This window comes from Dendrobium catenatum, unplaced genomic scaffold (assembly GCF_001605985.2).
Source record: "Dendrobium catenatum unplaced genomic scaffold, ASM160598v2 fragScaff_scaffold_1557, whole genome shotgun sequence".
NCBI lineage: Eukaryota > Viridiplantae > Streptophyta > Magnoliopsida > Asparagales > Orchidaceae > Dendrobium > Dendrobium catenatum.
Window position 1 is genome coordinate 3,244,376 of NW_021320019.1, and position 13,722 is coordinate 3,258,097.

At 31.1% G+C, this 13,722-nt stretch overlaps 1 protein-coding gene across 4 annotated transcripts in view; it reads right to left on the minus strand.

The window, feature by feature from the left end:
* The window catches only part of LOC110115013 (peptidyl-tRNA hydrolase, mitochondrial), a 46,365-nt gene extending 44,757 nt beyond the window's left edge, over positions 1 to 1,608 (minus strand). Inside the window, exon 1 of one of the 4 annotated variants that reach the window (XM_020848104.2) lies at positions 1,261 to 1,608. In XM_020848104.2, coding sequence (XP_020703763.1) covers positions 1,261 to 1,485 — 225 coding nt within the window. In that variant the 5' untranslated portion in view covers positions 1,486 to 1,608. The remainder of the gene's footprint in view (positions 1 to 1,260) is intronic. The other 3 variants (XM_020848103.2, XM_020848102.2, XM_020848101.2) reach the window with 3 other exon arrangements.
* Between the last annotated feature and the right edge of the window lie 12,114 nt (positions 1,609 to 13,722).

Here is a 13,722-nt window from a genome sequence, read left to right on the forward strand (position 1 = left end):
TACAATTAGAGCAAATATGTTATATGGATTCAAATGTTGCTAGTAAAAATTTATCAATAGTTAAGTTGATGTAGGGGGATAATCGTTGGAAGAAGAGGATGCAAGAAGGAAATCCCAATCCAGGGAACAAACACAAGCACTAAGCTTCAAAATCTCATAATATTAATCAATATCCCCTCCTTCCTTACAATATCTTGTATATATAGACATAATAGAAGACTCTATAAAGCATAAACCGAAGCTAATAAAGGATAAACTATTCCTAAGGATTTATTTAGCTAATGATGTTCCACATCATAAGTTGAGTATGCCAAAAATCAGAATGTTAAAATAAATATGTGGCAAAAGTAGAAATGATAAAAAAAATAATGATTACATTAGAAAGATGATTTAATTGGAATATATTAAAGATACGGAAGTCAAAATAAAAATGAGTGGTTAGAACATGTATAACAAATAGCTAAAAAATACACTTGTTAAACAATGGAAAATTTTGTGGAATATGTTCGGAAGAAAAAAAAGGCTAATCTAAGGAAATATAAGTTATTCAAAATGATTTGCAAAAAAGATAATTTATAAAGCCAACAACAAATAATCGAAATTAAGCTAATGATGAAGATGACTTGTATGACTAATGACCACTCTAAACCCACTAGAACAGCTCTACCAAGCTTCATGCTCCAAGACTAGCTAAACTATATCAATATATATTTAGAAAGCATTTTCCTCCTGCTCAATCAAAGAAAACAAAACCTTAAGTGTCTATGAAGTTCAACATTAGTATTCTTTGTGGGTGACATCTAGTCCAGTTCGTAAGAGTCATGGATATTGTTGCCAATATCTTGATACAATCCTCTCCCACACCATGTTAAACTCACGACTTGAGAGCTTTCAAAAGTCCAACAAATCCTTAATTTTGAGCACAAAAAAATGTTTTTGTGAGACAATCCAAATGAGAATTCCACAATAAAATTATACCAAAGCAGTGATAAATTTTCAGGGAACCGTAAATGTGTCTTCATCCCTACTCTGCAATGACATCAAACAAAAAAAGGCTAAAGAAAGCAGATCAATGCATCAGTAGCAATAAAATGTAAGATTGAGGAACAACAAAAAGAATAATGGAAAATAAGAAACGTCTAGATGTCCACCTCATGTTCGACTTTTAAACCAGAACCCAGATACAATAAAGCACCACAGCTAAAAGCCAGAAAGATTCAAAGTAAAATTCTTGAAAAAAAAAAATAAAAATTAACGCACGTTATGTCGTGTCCCCTGGTAACTTTTTCCCGGATTTCCGAGGCCAACCAGGAGCCAGGGCTTGGAAGCTGAGGAATCGCCTGGGGAAGAGTTAGTGGAGAAACAAGTCGGCGATGGGATGTGGTGGCGGGAGAACGACAGCGTCTTGGAGCATCGTTTTGTCAGCCCGGAGACAGAGAGGCTAATCCCACCGGCTGAGGAGAGGGCGGCGGGAACGCCCCGCATCGCTAATTCTAGCGCAAAACCAGATCGGAAGGAAGGTCGGACAGACCGGCCGCGCTCCGCACGATAACTTCGATCTATTATCTTTGCTAATAAAATTTTCTCGAAAGAGGGAAAAAAAATTGTTTACCATGGGTATTTTTAGGGGCCTGAGAAATAATTTGGTCGCGACTCCAATTAAATTTTAATATATGCAGAGGATAAGTGAATTTTTATTGGATTTTTTTTGTTATATTTATGTCTTTCAATCCAACCAATCTGATCTGACTCATAGTTTTATATTTTTTTAGGGATTTAGGAATGGCGCTCCATTTTATAAAAAAATCAGCGAAATCTTTCAAATTCAAATATTTAGAACTTCTGATACTGCTTAGAAAGAAAAAATGAGGAAGAAATTTGCTATATTCGCGGAGATGGAATGCTCACATGACACGCAAAAAGAGAGGAGGTCTGAAAATGTTCAGGAATCAGAAGGTTTGGAACTGCTGAGGGTTTCAGCATATCAGTAAATTTCTACCTCATCCCAAATTGTTTTAAGAGTTTCCAAAGTTTTATAATTTTTCAAAATTCTAAAACAAAGCTGCGTAAAAAAAGCATATCAATGTTCAATACAAATGCATACAAGTGCGCAAAAAAATTAAAAAAATATTACGCATTTGCTACTGCGCTTTCACTGTGGATTGTGAGTGTGCTCTTGCTGCTCTTTTACGGTGCTTTCACTGCACTTAGGTTGTGCTTTTACTGCACTTTTGATAATATTTCACTGTGATTTCGCTTCGATTTAAACAATCTTTCACTGCCCCATCACTGCGCTTTGCGGGTCGAAAAGCGCACCAAAAGCGTAGTGAAAATATAGAACTATAGATCAACTACTTTCTACAACGCTTTTTGCTACGTATTTGCTACTGTGCTTTTGTTGTGTTTTCTCTAGGCTTTTGCCGCATTTTTTACCCATTTATTGCGCCTTTGCTTCACCTTCACTCAACTTTTATTGTTCTTTCACTAGGCACTACTTCATATTACAGGTTGTGTATAAAGATAAAAAATAAGTATATGATGTTTACTTTCGTTATGCCCATAATATTGTTTTAATATTCACAAGGATCATCACAATTACTAGCAAAATTTTAGAAAGATAAAATTCAATAACTTTGTCTGTTCAAAAACTAGTTTCAAGAAGAGATTTGATATAAATTTCCAAACGAAATATCGAAAACAAAAAAAACCAGAACGGATTGTCCATCTTTGGTTAGTTTTGTAGTTAATGAAGCTGGAAACTAGAATGTGGAAATTTTATTGAATCACACAATCATGAATTGGCTAGGCCAGAAGACTGACATCCATAAGATCATGTAGGAATATTGATGATGAGAAAGCTTTAGTTTTGAAATCATGACATAAGTCAAGATAAGAATTGTTGACGCATTCTCCTACCTTGCACAGAAATTTCGAGGTGTTGAGTGTTAGATTCTCTAAGTGAAATGCAAACAACTTTTTTCAGAAATAAAAAAGTGCAAAGATTGAATTTGGGGGCACTAATTATTTGATTCAATTATTTAAAGATCATCAAGTTGATGACAACATGTTCATATTGGACATCTAAATTGATGAATTTGATAGATTGTTGATTTTTTTAATTGATGAATGAGTATGATAGATTATGACTGTTTTAAAGATGTGATAATTTTTTATACTAGCTATAGGCTAAATAAATATAATTTAATTTGTGCATCATTTGTCAGTGTTAATAATCCTTGACATAATAGTTTTCTAGGGGTGGTCTTTTTGTCAGAGGAAACAATTGAATCATTTACATGACTATTTAGAATATTTATATAATGGTTGTTAAACATCCAATGACAATATTTACTGATCAGGACTAGATAATGGCTAGGGCCATAAAAGTTATTTTACCTCACACTCGTCATGGAATATGTCAATGGCACATCTTTAAAAAGGTTACATAAAAAATTGGGTATTTTAGTAGCAACAATAAAGTCAGAGGACTATTCTATAAGTGTTTGAGTAAGTGTGACAATGAGGAGTTTGCAAAAATATAGGCTAAAATGATAATGGAAGAGAATCTCCATAATCGTGAATGGTTAGATGATCTTTATAGGATAAAGAATAAGTGGTCAACAACATTTAATAAAAACTGTTTTAGCTTGGCATTCTATCCACGCAGCATAGCAAGTTTATTAATAATGTATATCATGGAATTTTGAAGCAAACAATTTATATAACTGAATATTTTCTAGGTTTAGAGAAGGTGATGATGACAACATCAGAATAAATATGATGAAAAATTCAAATGCAACCAGTTTGAAATAGTACCTGTAATAAAAATAGCTCAATATTAAAACAAGTTGCTCGATTTTATTTAAAAAAAATTATATTCATTTTTTAGAAAGAATTTTTACATGGTGTGAGCAAAATGAGTATAGACTTTGTCTCAAGTGATTTTTCAAAAATTTTAGTCAAGTACACAGAGTTTAAGGACCATTCTATCCCTTGGGTTTTTAATTTTGATGCAACGTAAGGTAGCATTCAATGCCCATGTAAGAAGTTTGAGACAATGGGTTTGTTGTGTCCTCATTGCATACGAGTTTTGAGGTAACTCGTTATTATAAAAATCTTTGAGAAGTATCTAATGTTATGATGGTCAGTAAGAGCTCAAAAATATATATATTCAAGTCGCATGGGCATATGTACAAGAAAGAATAATTTTGAAGGTAGTAGTGGATTCATATTTAAAAATCATCTCATCAAATTTGCATATCAAATTAGCAAACGAGCTTAAGGGAATGAGGATGCTGAGCAGTACATGTTGACTGTAATATAGGACATGACTGAAAAAATAAACTTGATTCATGATGGTAAGATAAAAAATCATAAGTTTGTTAGAAATAAACAAGGTGGATGTACAAATTTAAAAGATCCATTAAAGCGTTGGCCTAAATGCATCTTTTTTGCATATTAAAGGGTCACTAGGAAAAGAAGAATAAGTATAAGAGCAAGATTTAACATCCTCATAGATTTTATCATTGTATATTATGAGACAATATATGTTTTGTTAAGCCTAATTTTTTCAACAGAGAAATTTGTCAAGAGCAAAAAATTAATATAAAAGGATAATCCTTCAGCACATATGAATTTCTCAAGAATGTCTGAATGCTTCAGTAAGAAATTCATAACTAGGGAAGTAACCATACAGCCCGGGCTTGAGTATATAAGAATGATGATAGATGTTATTTCTTTAGAAATGCAATTGAAATAAATTTTAATTGTAATGACTAATGATTATTTGCTAAATTAAAAATAACTTTGTATTAAACTCAATATTTGTATTAAATACACTAAAATAAAATTATATTTTTAAATAAGTGCATGCTATTAATAATTTTACGCTATTTATTACTTCAGTTCAAGCTAGAAATATTTTTACAATATATATTACTTCAGATCATGGTAGAAAGTTTAAACGATAATAAAGCAGAGAAAAGCGAATGTAAAGTGTAGTGATATAAACTAAAGCGCTTTGGCTGCACTTTAGTGAAATCGTATTTAATATATCATATAATAATTTTCTATAACATTTTCCTTAGTATTTTTCATAATTTAATTTGAAAATTCTTATAATTTCTAAAAGTGCAACAAAAGCTTAACGAAACGTATTTGTCATTTTTAAGAAATTTTTTCTTAAAAGTTCTTTCACTTCATTTTTATCATGCTTTCACTGCGCTTTTGCTTCACTTTCGCTATGTTTTCACCATGTTTTAGCAACACTTTATTTGTAAGTGTTCAATATGATTTAATTTTATATGAAAACTTTCTGATTTTATAAATGTTTTCAAAATTATTTTAAAAACTAAAGAAATTTTTATAGAAATGGCATTTAAATGTGTTTATTGTGCTTTTACTGTGCTTTTATTTTAAGTGTTCAAAATGATTTAATTTTATATAAAAATTTCCAAAAATTATGTGTTTTCAAAATTATTTAAAATACTAAGGAAAACTTTATAGAAAATTACTTAAATGGGCTTTAATTGGGATTAGTAAGTTCTAAAAATGATTTAATTTATAAGAAAATGAAAATTTTTTGAAATTATAATTGTTTTCAAAATTATTTTAAATATAAAGAAAATTTTAAGAAAATGAATTAACTGCTTTTGTTGTGCTTTATCTATAAGTATTCAATATGACTTAATTTTAGATTGAAATTTTCTTAAATTATAACCATTTTCAAAATTATTTAAAAAATTGTGGAAATTTTTATAAACAATGACATTCACTACGTTGCTATGTTTTGCTGGACTTTCACAGAGCTTTCGATGCACTTTAACTGATCTTTTACTACACTTTCACTAAAGTACAAACAAAGCTCAGTGAAAGCACTCTAGTTCATATCATGTTAATATAACTAAAATGTAATGTTATAAGCTTTAATTGCGCTTGCGTTATGATTTTCGAGGGCTTTCACTACACATTTGCAAGTAGATTCAGCATAATTAAAAAAATTAATCAGTGAATACAAGATAAAATGAATAATTGATTCAACATAATTAAAAATACAAAATGTACAGAAATATTCAAATAATTACCAATATATACAAAATTTATAATTTACTTCTTTGTTGAAAGTAAGAAAGCATATGCAAATTTGGCCCTAAATTTTGGCATTTCATCTGTCAATTTTTATATTCTGCCCAATCTACTTTTCTTTGAAGAAAAACTTCTTCCATATATGCAGATAAGCAATCTGCAATCAACATTATTCGTCTCGCTTGAAAGCCCATGAACACTTTGAATTAGAAGATTACTTTCTTTCACTGAACCCCTAATTGATATGTTGGATGTATAACGAGGCAGACTAATTATATTCCTTATATAACTACAAGAAATTAACAAGGATAATGTTAATGTCTGAGAAAATAATATTATATAGAGATTATATACTATGTTAATACTAACCCTGTGCATTAGAGAGAAGTATAATAAATGTTGAAACATATTAGTTATAAGCTTACTCTTTTTAGATAATAACAAAGCAAATACATTTAATTGGTTATTATCTAAGTATTTATCATATGCTCTTGACATCATAATGTTACCATAAGAAAAAATAATGTCACCCATGAAAATAAAAAAAATACTTTGTGAATTTAAAGAAAAATACATATGAAACTTAGTGAAAGCACTGCAAAAGCATAGCTAAAGCACAATCAAAACCCAATTCAATGATATAACTACATATTAACTACACTTACATTGCTCTTTTGTTGCATTTTCTACAGTCAAAGCCCAGTTCTTTTATTGTGCTTTTGTTACTCTTTTACTACGCTTTAGTTGTGCTTTTTCTGCGCTTCCAAAACTTAAAAATGTTAGTTGCACGAATTGAAGTGAATGATTTAAATTAAAAGAAACTTACTTGTTATAATACTTTTAAAAGCAATTATCCATTAAATTTTGTTTATTTATACTTAGGAAATCCATTCCTAGATATTCCATTGTGTTATTTGCATATCATCCAACAATTTTTAATGAATCAATAGAAATTTTATTAGAAGCCGGGGGTTCTTACTGTGAAGTGTGTGCATGGCGGGCGGCGGCAGTTTGGGCAATTTTTTTATAGTTAGGGGTAGGTGCTCTCGGGGTTGTTGTATAGTTAAAATGGCTTTATATACATATGGGTGGATTAGAGGGGCAGTTGTGGAGAATTTCTTTATATATGAGTAAAATGAGGATGAGGAATATGCAAGAGTTTTATGTGGATCATATTTATATTGTGTTATATGATGGATGAGTTTGTAGTCAATAGAATCGACCATTGCTACAAGTTGATAAAGCATGGTGCCCGAATTCTCTTCAATTATATTGCAAATATTTTAAAGAGCACCAAGCAATTTCTTTTGAACACTAGCCCAATCCTCACTTTGAGTTAGAGGGGGTCTTGATGGGTAAAATGTAGGTGGCCTTGGAGGGGAGAATAAGGGGTATGGGAGGAAAATCCTTTTTTTGTTGGTGAGGGGATTTGGTGAGGAGATGAGAAAGAGTTTGAATTTGGAGGTTAATTATCAACAGCAGTAATGTCAGCATTCATATTTTCGTCTTTCACCTGATTAACTGTCACAACACAACTCGTCCAAAACAAGTCCTATGGTGTTGAGTTATGACAAACAAACCCCAATATCTAGTTCTGAAATTATTTCAAATTGTTTGTCAATATTCATTGAAATAAATGAGGAACTCTAGAGCTATTAAAATATCTAAATACTAAAAAATTCATCCTTAAATTTTCTTTCATTCATTAAAATAAATATCTACACTAAAGTACACGGTTACAGGCAAGAGCTACATAACTTATAATCAATTTTCAATAGAAAATTTATAAAAATTATTTTAGGAATTCTGAAAATCACATAAAAAATTCATAAACTAACTTATTTTATTTAAAAATTTTTATGAAATCAATTTGCAAAACTAACACATGACGGTCCCAAAAACCTCACTTATCCAATAGATACCGATTTCTTAAGAAAATTTAATAGTGTCCAAAAATTATAAAAAAATAGATAAGCTAAAGCACGATATTATAAATATTCTGATGAAGACTGCTTGTGATTTGGACTTCTCGTCAACAAAAAAAATCTTAAAAATTTAAAGGGTTTCACAATCTACCCACCTTAAGAAAAATATTATCCTCGATATTGTTAAAGCAGAATGAGTCAGAATAAACATGGATACAGCTACCTCATATCAAATTCCTTCTCCCAAGTAGCCTCTCTGGCAGTCCTATGCTTCAACTGTACCATAACCAAAGGAATCTATTTGTTTCTCAATTTTCTTACATTATATACCAAAATCCTTTCAAGTTTTATGTACTGTAGATTTAGATGAACCTCAACATCATCAGTAGATAATCTTTTGTCAGAATCAGACACCCACTTTCTCAAAAATGATACATAAAACACATTGTGCATATCAGATATATGATCAGGTAATAATAATCTATAAGCAGAACTATTAATCCTCTCAATGATCTCAAAATGTCCAATATACCTTGCACAGAGCTTGCTAATTTTCCCAAATCTATTGACACCTTTCATAGGGCTGACTTTGACATAAACCAGATCACCAATATGAAACTCAACCAACTTGTGCTTCTAATTGTAATACTTCTTCTATATATTTGGTGCGTATTTCAATATTTCTCTAATCAAATTGATCTTCGTAGTAGTATCATCCACAAAGACTGAACCTATCACTTGTCTATCTCCCACCTCTATCAAAGTCAAAGGAGTCCTACATTTTCTACCATATAGAGCTTTATAAGGAGCAATGTCTATATTGGACTGATAACTATTATTATATACAAACTGTATAAACGGGATATGATCCTGTCAACTGCCCTCAAAATCTAAAATACATAATCTCAGAAGATCCTTCAGTACTTGAATAGTACTTTCAAACTATTTGTATGTCTACGGATGAAAAGTCATACTGAAGTGCAACTTCCTACCCAGTCCTTGTTGAATACCTCTCCATAATCTAGAGCTAAATATATCATTCCAATTAGATACAATCACTTTTGGCACACCATGCAACTTATAATATCTTTAATATAGATCTGTGCTAACTTATCTACCGGGTATGTCTGTCTAATTGGGAGGAAATGGGCAGATTTTGTCAATCGATCAACAACAATCCAAATAGTATCATGCCCCTGCCTCGATATGGGGAACCCCATAGCAAAATCCATTGTTATATCTTTCCATTTTCAATCTGGAATAAGTAACAGTTGTAGAAGACCTCCTAGTCGTTGATGCTCTACCTTCACTAACTGATAGGTCTCACACTTCAGCACAAACTCAACTATGTTCTTCTTTGATCTAGGTGACCAAAACATACTCAGAACTCCATATATCTTGCTACTTCTTGGATGGATAGTATAACCTGAATAACGAGCCTTATGAAAAATCTCTCATCTCATATCACCAAAAATAGGAACCCAAAGTCTATCCTTGAAGAAAGTAACACCATAATTAAAAACTCTTATTTCAAATTTCTTACCAGATCTGATATGATCAATCAACTTTAAATATTTTACATCTAACTTTCAGCTTCATGAATCTTTTCTTCTAAAGAGGACTGAATGATCATCTAAGTTTCTATACTAGAATCCCAACTAGTAGGAGAAATCACCTCTAATTATAATCTCTCTATATCTTGTATCAAATACTCATCAGAAGTGAGTCGCATATATGATAATCCTAAAGAATTTTTGCTCAGAGTATATGCCACCATATTAGCCTTACCAAGTTAATAATGAATAGTCAGATCATAGTCCTTAATCAACTCAAGTCATATCCTTTGCCTCAAATTTAGATCCTTATGAGTGAATATTTACTTTAGACTCTAACGATCCATGAAAATCTCACCCCTAACACCGTACAAATAATGAAGCCAAAACAAATATAATAGCAACCAACTCTAGATCATATGTCTGATAGTTCTTTCATATGGCTCAACTATCTTTAAGTATAATCTATCATCAATCATGCTGCATCAAAATACACCCCAAACCTCTCAGTAAAGCATCAATGAATACTTGAAATTCTTTTATACCATAGAGAAGAGCCAAAACTAGAGTAGAAGTCAAATAATCCTTAAATATCTAAAAACTAGCCTCGCACTCGGGTCTCCAAATAAAAGCTACTAACTATGAGTCAGTCTTATTAGAGGTGCTGAAATTTGAGAAAATTCCTTCTCAAATTTTTTATAATATCAAGCCATACCTACGAAACGCAAATATGGTAGTATGCCTCAGCCAATCAATGACTGCCTGAACTATTTGATGATCAATAGAGATATCATTACCACTCACCATATATCCTAGAAAAGAAATACTCCTCAACTAAAACTCACATTTGGAGAATTTTGCATTACAATTGGTGTCGCCTCAAAGTCTCCAATACACTTCTTAAATGTATGATGTGATCTTCCTCAGAAGCGTAATATAATAAAATGTCATCTATGAAAGCTACTAGAAACTAATCCAGATAATCTTTGAATACCTTGGTGCATTAGTCACCCCGAATAGAATGACCAAAAATATATAGTGTATGTATCGAGTACTAAAAGCTATCTTCATTACATCGGCTTGTATCATCTTCACCTGATAGTAATATGATCGCAGATCAATCTTTGAGAATACAAAAAATCCAACAAGCTGATCAAATAGATCATCAATTCATAGCAGGGGATACTTATTCTTGATAGTGACTTTGTTCATCTCCCTGTAGTCAATATACATATGCATTGTACTATTCTTTTTCTTCATAATTAGAACAAGTGCTCCCTAGAGAGAAACACCAGGTTGAACAAATCTTCTATCAACCAACTCCTGAAGCTCTTTTAGGGTCATCCTATATGGAGCTTTAGATTTTGAGGCTATACCTAGAAATATGTTAATATATAATTCTATATATCTGTATGGAGGTAAGCTGATTAACTCATCAGCAAATACATCTAAAAAATCTCATACTACTAGATATTAGAAAGAGAACCAGCATCTATACTTCTATCCCGAACTGATGTAAAAAATATCATACAACCATTCTTCCATAATCTATCTGCTTATAACGTAGAGATCAAGCAGGATAAACACCTCTAACTCCCTAGAATACATAATTTTCATTGCCCATAAATAACATAACTCGCTTGTTCAAGCAATATTCAATCTGAGCCCCATACTAACTCAGCCAATTCATACCCATAATAACTTCATATGAGGAAATGGGTATTAAAATCAAACTGGATTTTCACTTCTTATCAAAAATCTCAATATCACATAAATATAATCTACTAGCCATCATATTATCTCCAACTAATAAAATGATAGAAAGAGAAAAAGGCAGTGCAATTGAAGACAAGTGTAGTGAATCGAATAAACCCTTGGAAATAAATGAATGACTAGCTCTAAAATCAAATAAAACATGACATGAATGTTCAGAAATATATATCATACATATCACAACCCATGAGACATAAATGAGAAACAGGAAACCCACTCAAAATATTATAGAAGTTGTTATGATAACTCTCATAAAGATTAGAAATGCCTCTAGATAAATATTCCATAATAATAATTAAGAGAATAGGAGAGATAATATCACCTTGTCTCAACCCATGAGAAGACTTAAAGAAACCATTACTTTTACCATTAATAATAACAAAAAAAAAATGAATTTTCAATAGATCATTTAATAAGGTTAATAAAAGTAGTATTAAAGCCAAATAAACTAAGAATATGGTAAAGAAAGTCCCAATTAATGTTATCATAGGCTTTGTTGATGTCCAATTGAAAAATAATGTTACCCCTAGGTACCCTAACATCCAAATCATGCACAAGCTCTTGAGCTGTTAAAATGTTATCCAAAATAGATCTACCTTGCATAAAATAAGTTTGGTTAGAAGCAATAATTCTATTAAGTAAAGGAGAAAGGTGGTTTATAAGCAACTTAGAGTTCAACTTACTAAAAAAGGTATAGAAACTTATAGGCCTAAATTCATTCCAAGTATAAGCTCCATTATTTTTTGGAATAAGCAAAATGGAGGTGGAAACTTAGGCATAGTATTACCAACAAAGAAATAAAAATAGCATTAAAAAGATCAATGTTAGCATTATTCCAATTTTTTTGAAAGAATTTAGTGGTGTAGCTATCCGGAACAACAGTAGACTAAGTATTCAAATCAAACACCATTTTCTTCATTTCCTCCAAAGTAGGAGAAGCAATAAGAACCAAATTGCCATTCTGGCTAATAATGTGAGGAATAATGTTTAGCTTCTCAATAAGAGTAGGAATAAAATTTTTATTAAACAACTTTTTAAAGAATTTCACACAAGAATAGGCAATTTCATCATAATAGCTCAATAAGAGCATGAAAGTACTTTGTGTTATTGTTCCCATCAATAAGAAGCTTCAAAGTCACTTTCTATTTCCAATAAGCTTTTTCCTAGGCTTGTAAGTTAAAAAGAGAGTTTTTGGCTTGTTGCAACTGAGTAAAATTATCATCAGATGGAGTATGTTGATAGATATGCTCCAAGGAGTTAACTTTCTCCTCGATATAAATAATATTAATGAAGTCATTTTTAAAAACATTCTGATTCCATCAATAAATTTTTTGTTTTAACCATTTCAACTTAAGCCACATTCTATTCATTCCAAAAATTGAGTTGTCTGGATGAGGAGGAGCTTGCCAGTTCTCTTTGACAACATTAATAAAGGTAGAATCAAGAAGCCACATATTCTGAAATCTAAAGTTTAAAGTAAAGGTAGGTAAATTCAATAGTAAAGAAATAAGTAATGGAGAGTTGTCAGATAAGGTTTCACTAAGATGTTTAACATGCGTCGAGGAAAAGGAATTAACCCAACTATCATTAAAAAGCACATGATCCAACTTTTGTCAGAGATTATCATGATTTCAAGTAAAATTGCTACTAGTATAACCAATATCAATAAGGTTGTAATCCATGATCATATTATTAAAATCTTCCATAGATTGGTAAAGAGACCTAAGGCCCCCAAGTCTTTCTGTTGGAGAAGAAATAATATTGAAATCCCCACCAGACCTAAATGCCAAATAAAGGATAAAAATCCTTCTATAAAAGGTCTAGTTTTGTAAATGGGGACCTAATTATAGAGTCAATATACTACAATAAAAAACATTAAAAATTAATTAGGTGGATTCTCATTTTGTATAGGGTTAGTTTGGCTAGAGTTATAATAATTACCCCCACTAGAATTATTATTCTATTGAAAGTATGGGTGGTTCTTCCTAAATTGTAAGTGTTAAAATAAGGGTTATTTTGTCTATTGTTAATGGCATTTAAGGATTCAACCCTTTAGGCATCTCACTAGATACTCCATAGATATTCTTCTCTAATGACATGGCATTCCTTCTTATGTACTAACTCTAATGTTATCCAATTTACTAGAGATAATAACTATTTATGTAGTCAAAATAATTAAGTCATAATATTCATATAGACTAACCACTTTTGTAAGAGTCGCTCCCACAGAAGGACATTGGAAATTATTGGTGTCCATTTCTTCAATCAAAACATATGCTTCATTGAAAGATTTGGACTTCAAAGAAACCCTAGTAGAAGTGTCAATGATTGATCTAAGAGATCCTACAAGTCCATTATAAAAGTTTTGGATGATATGTGAATTAGAC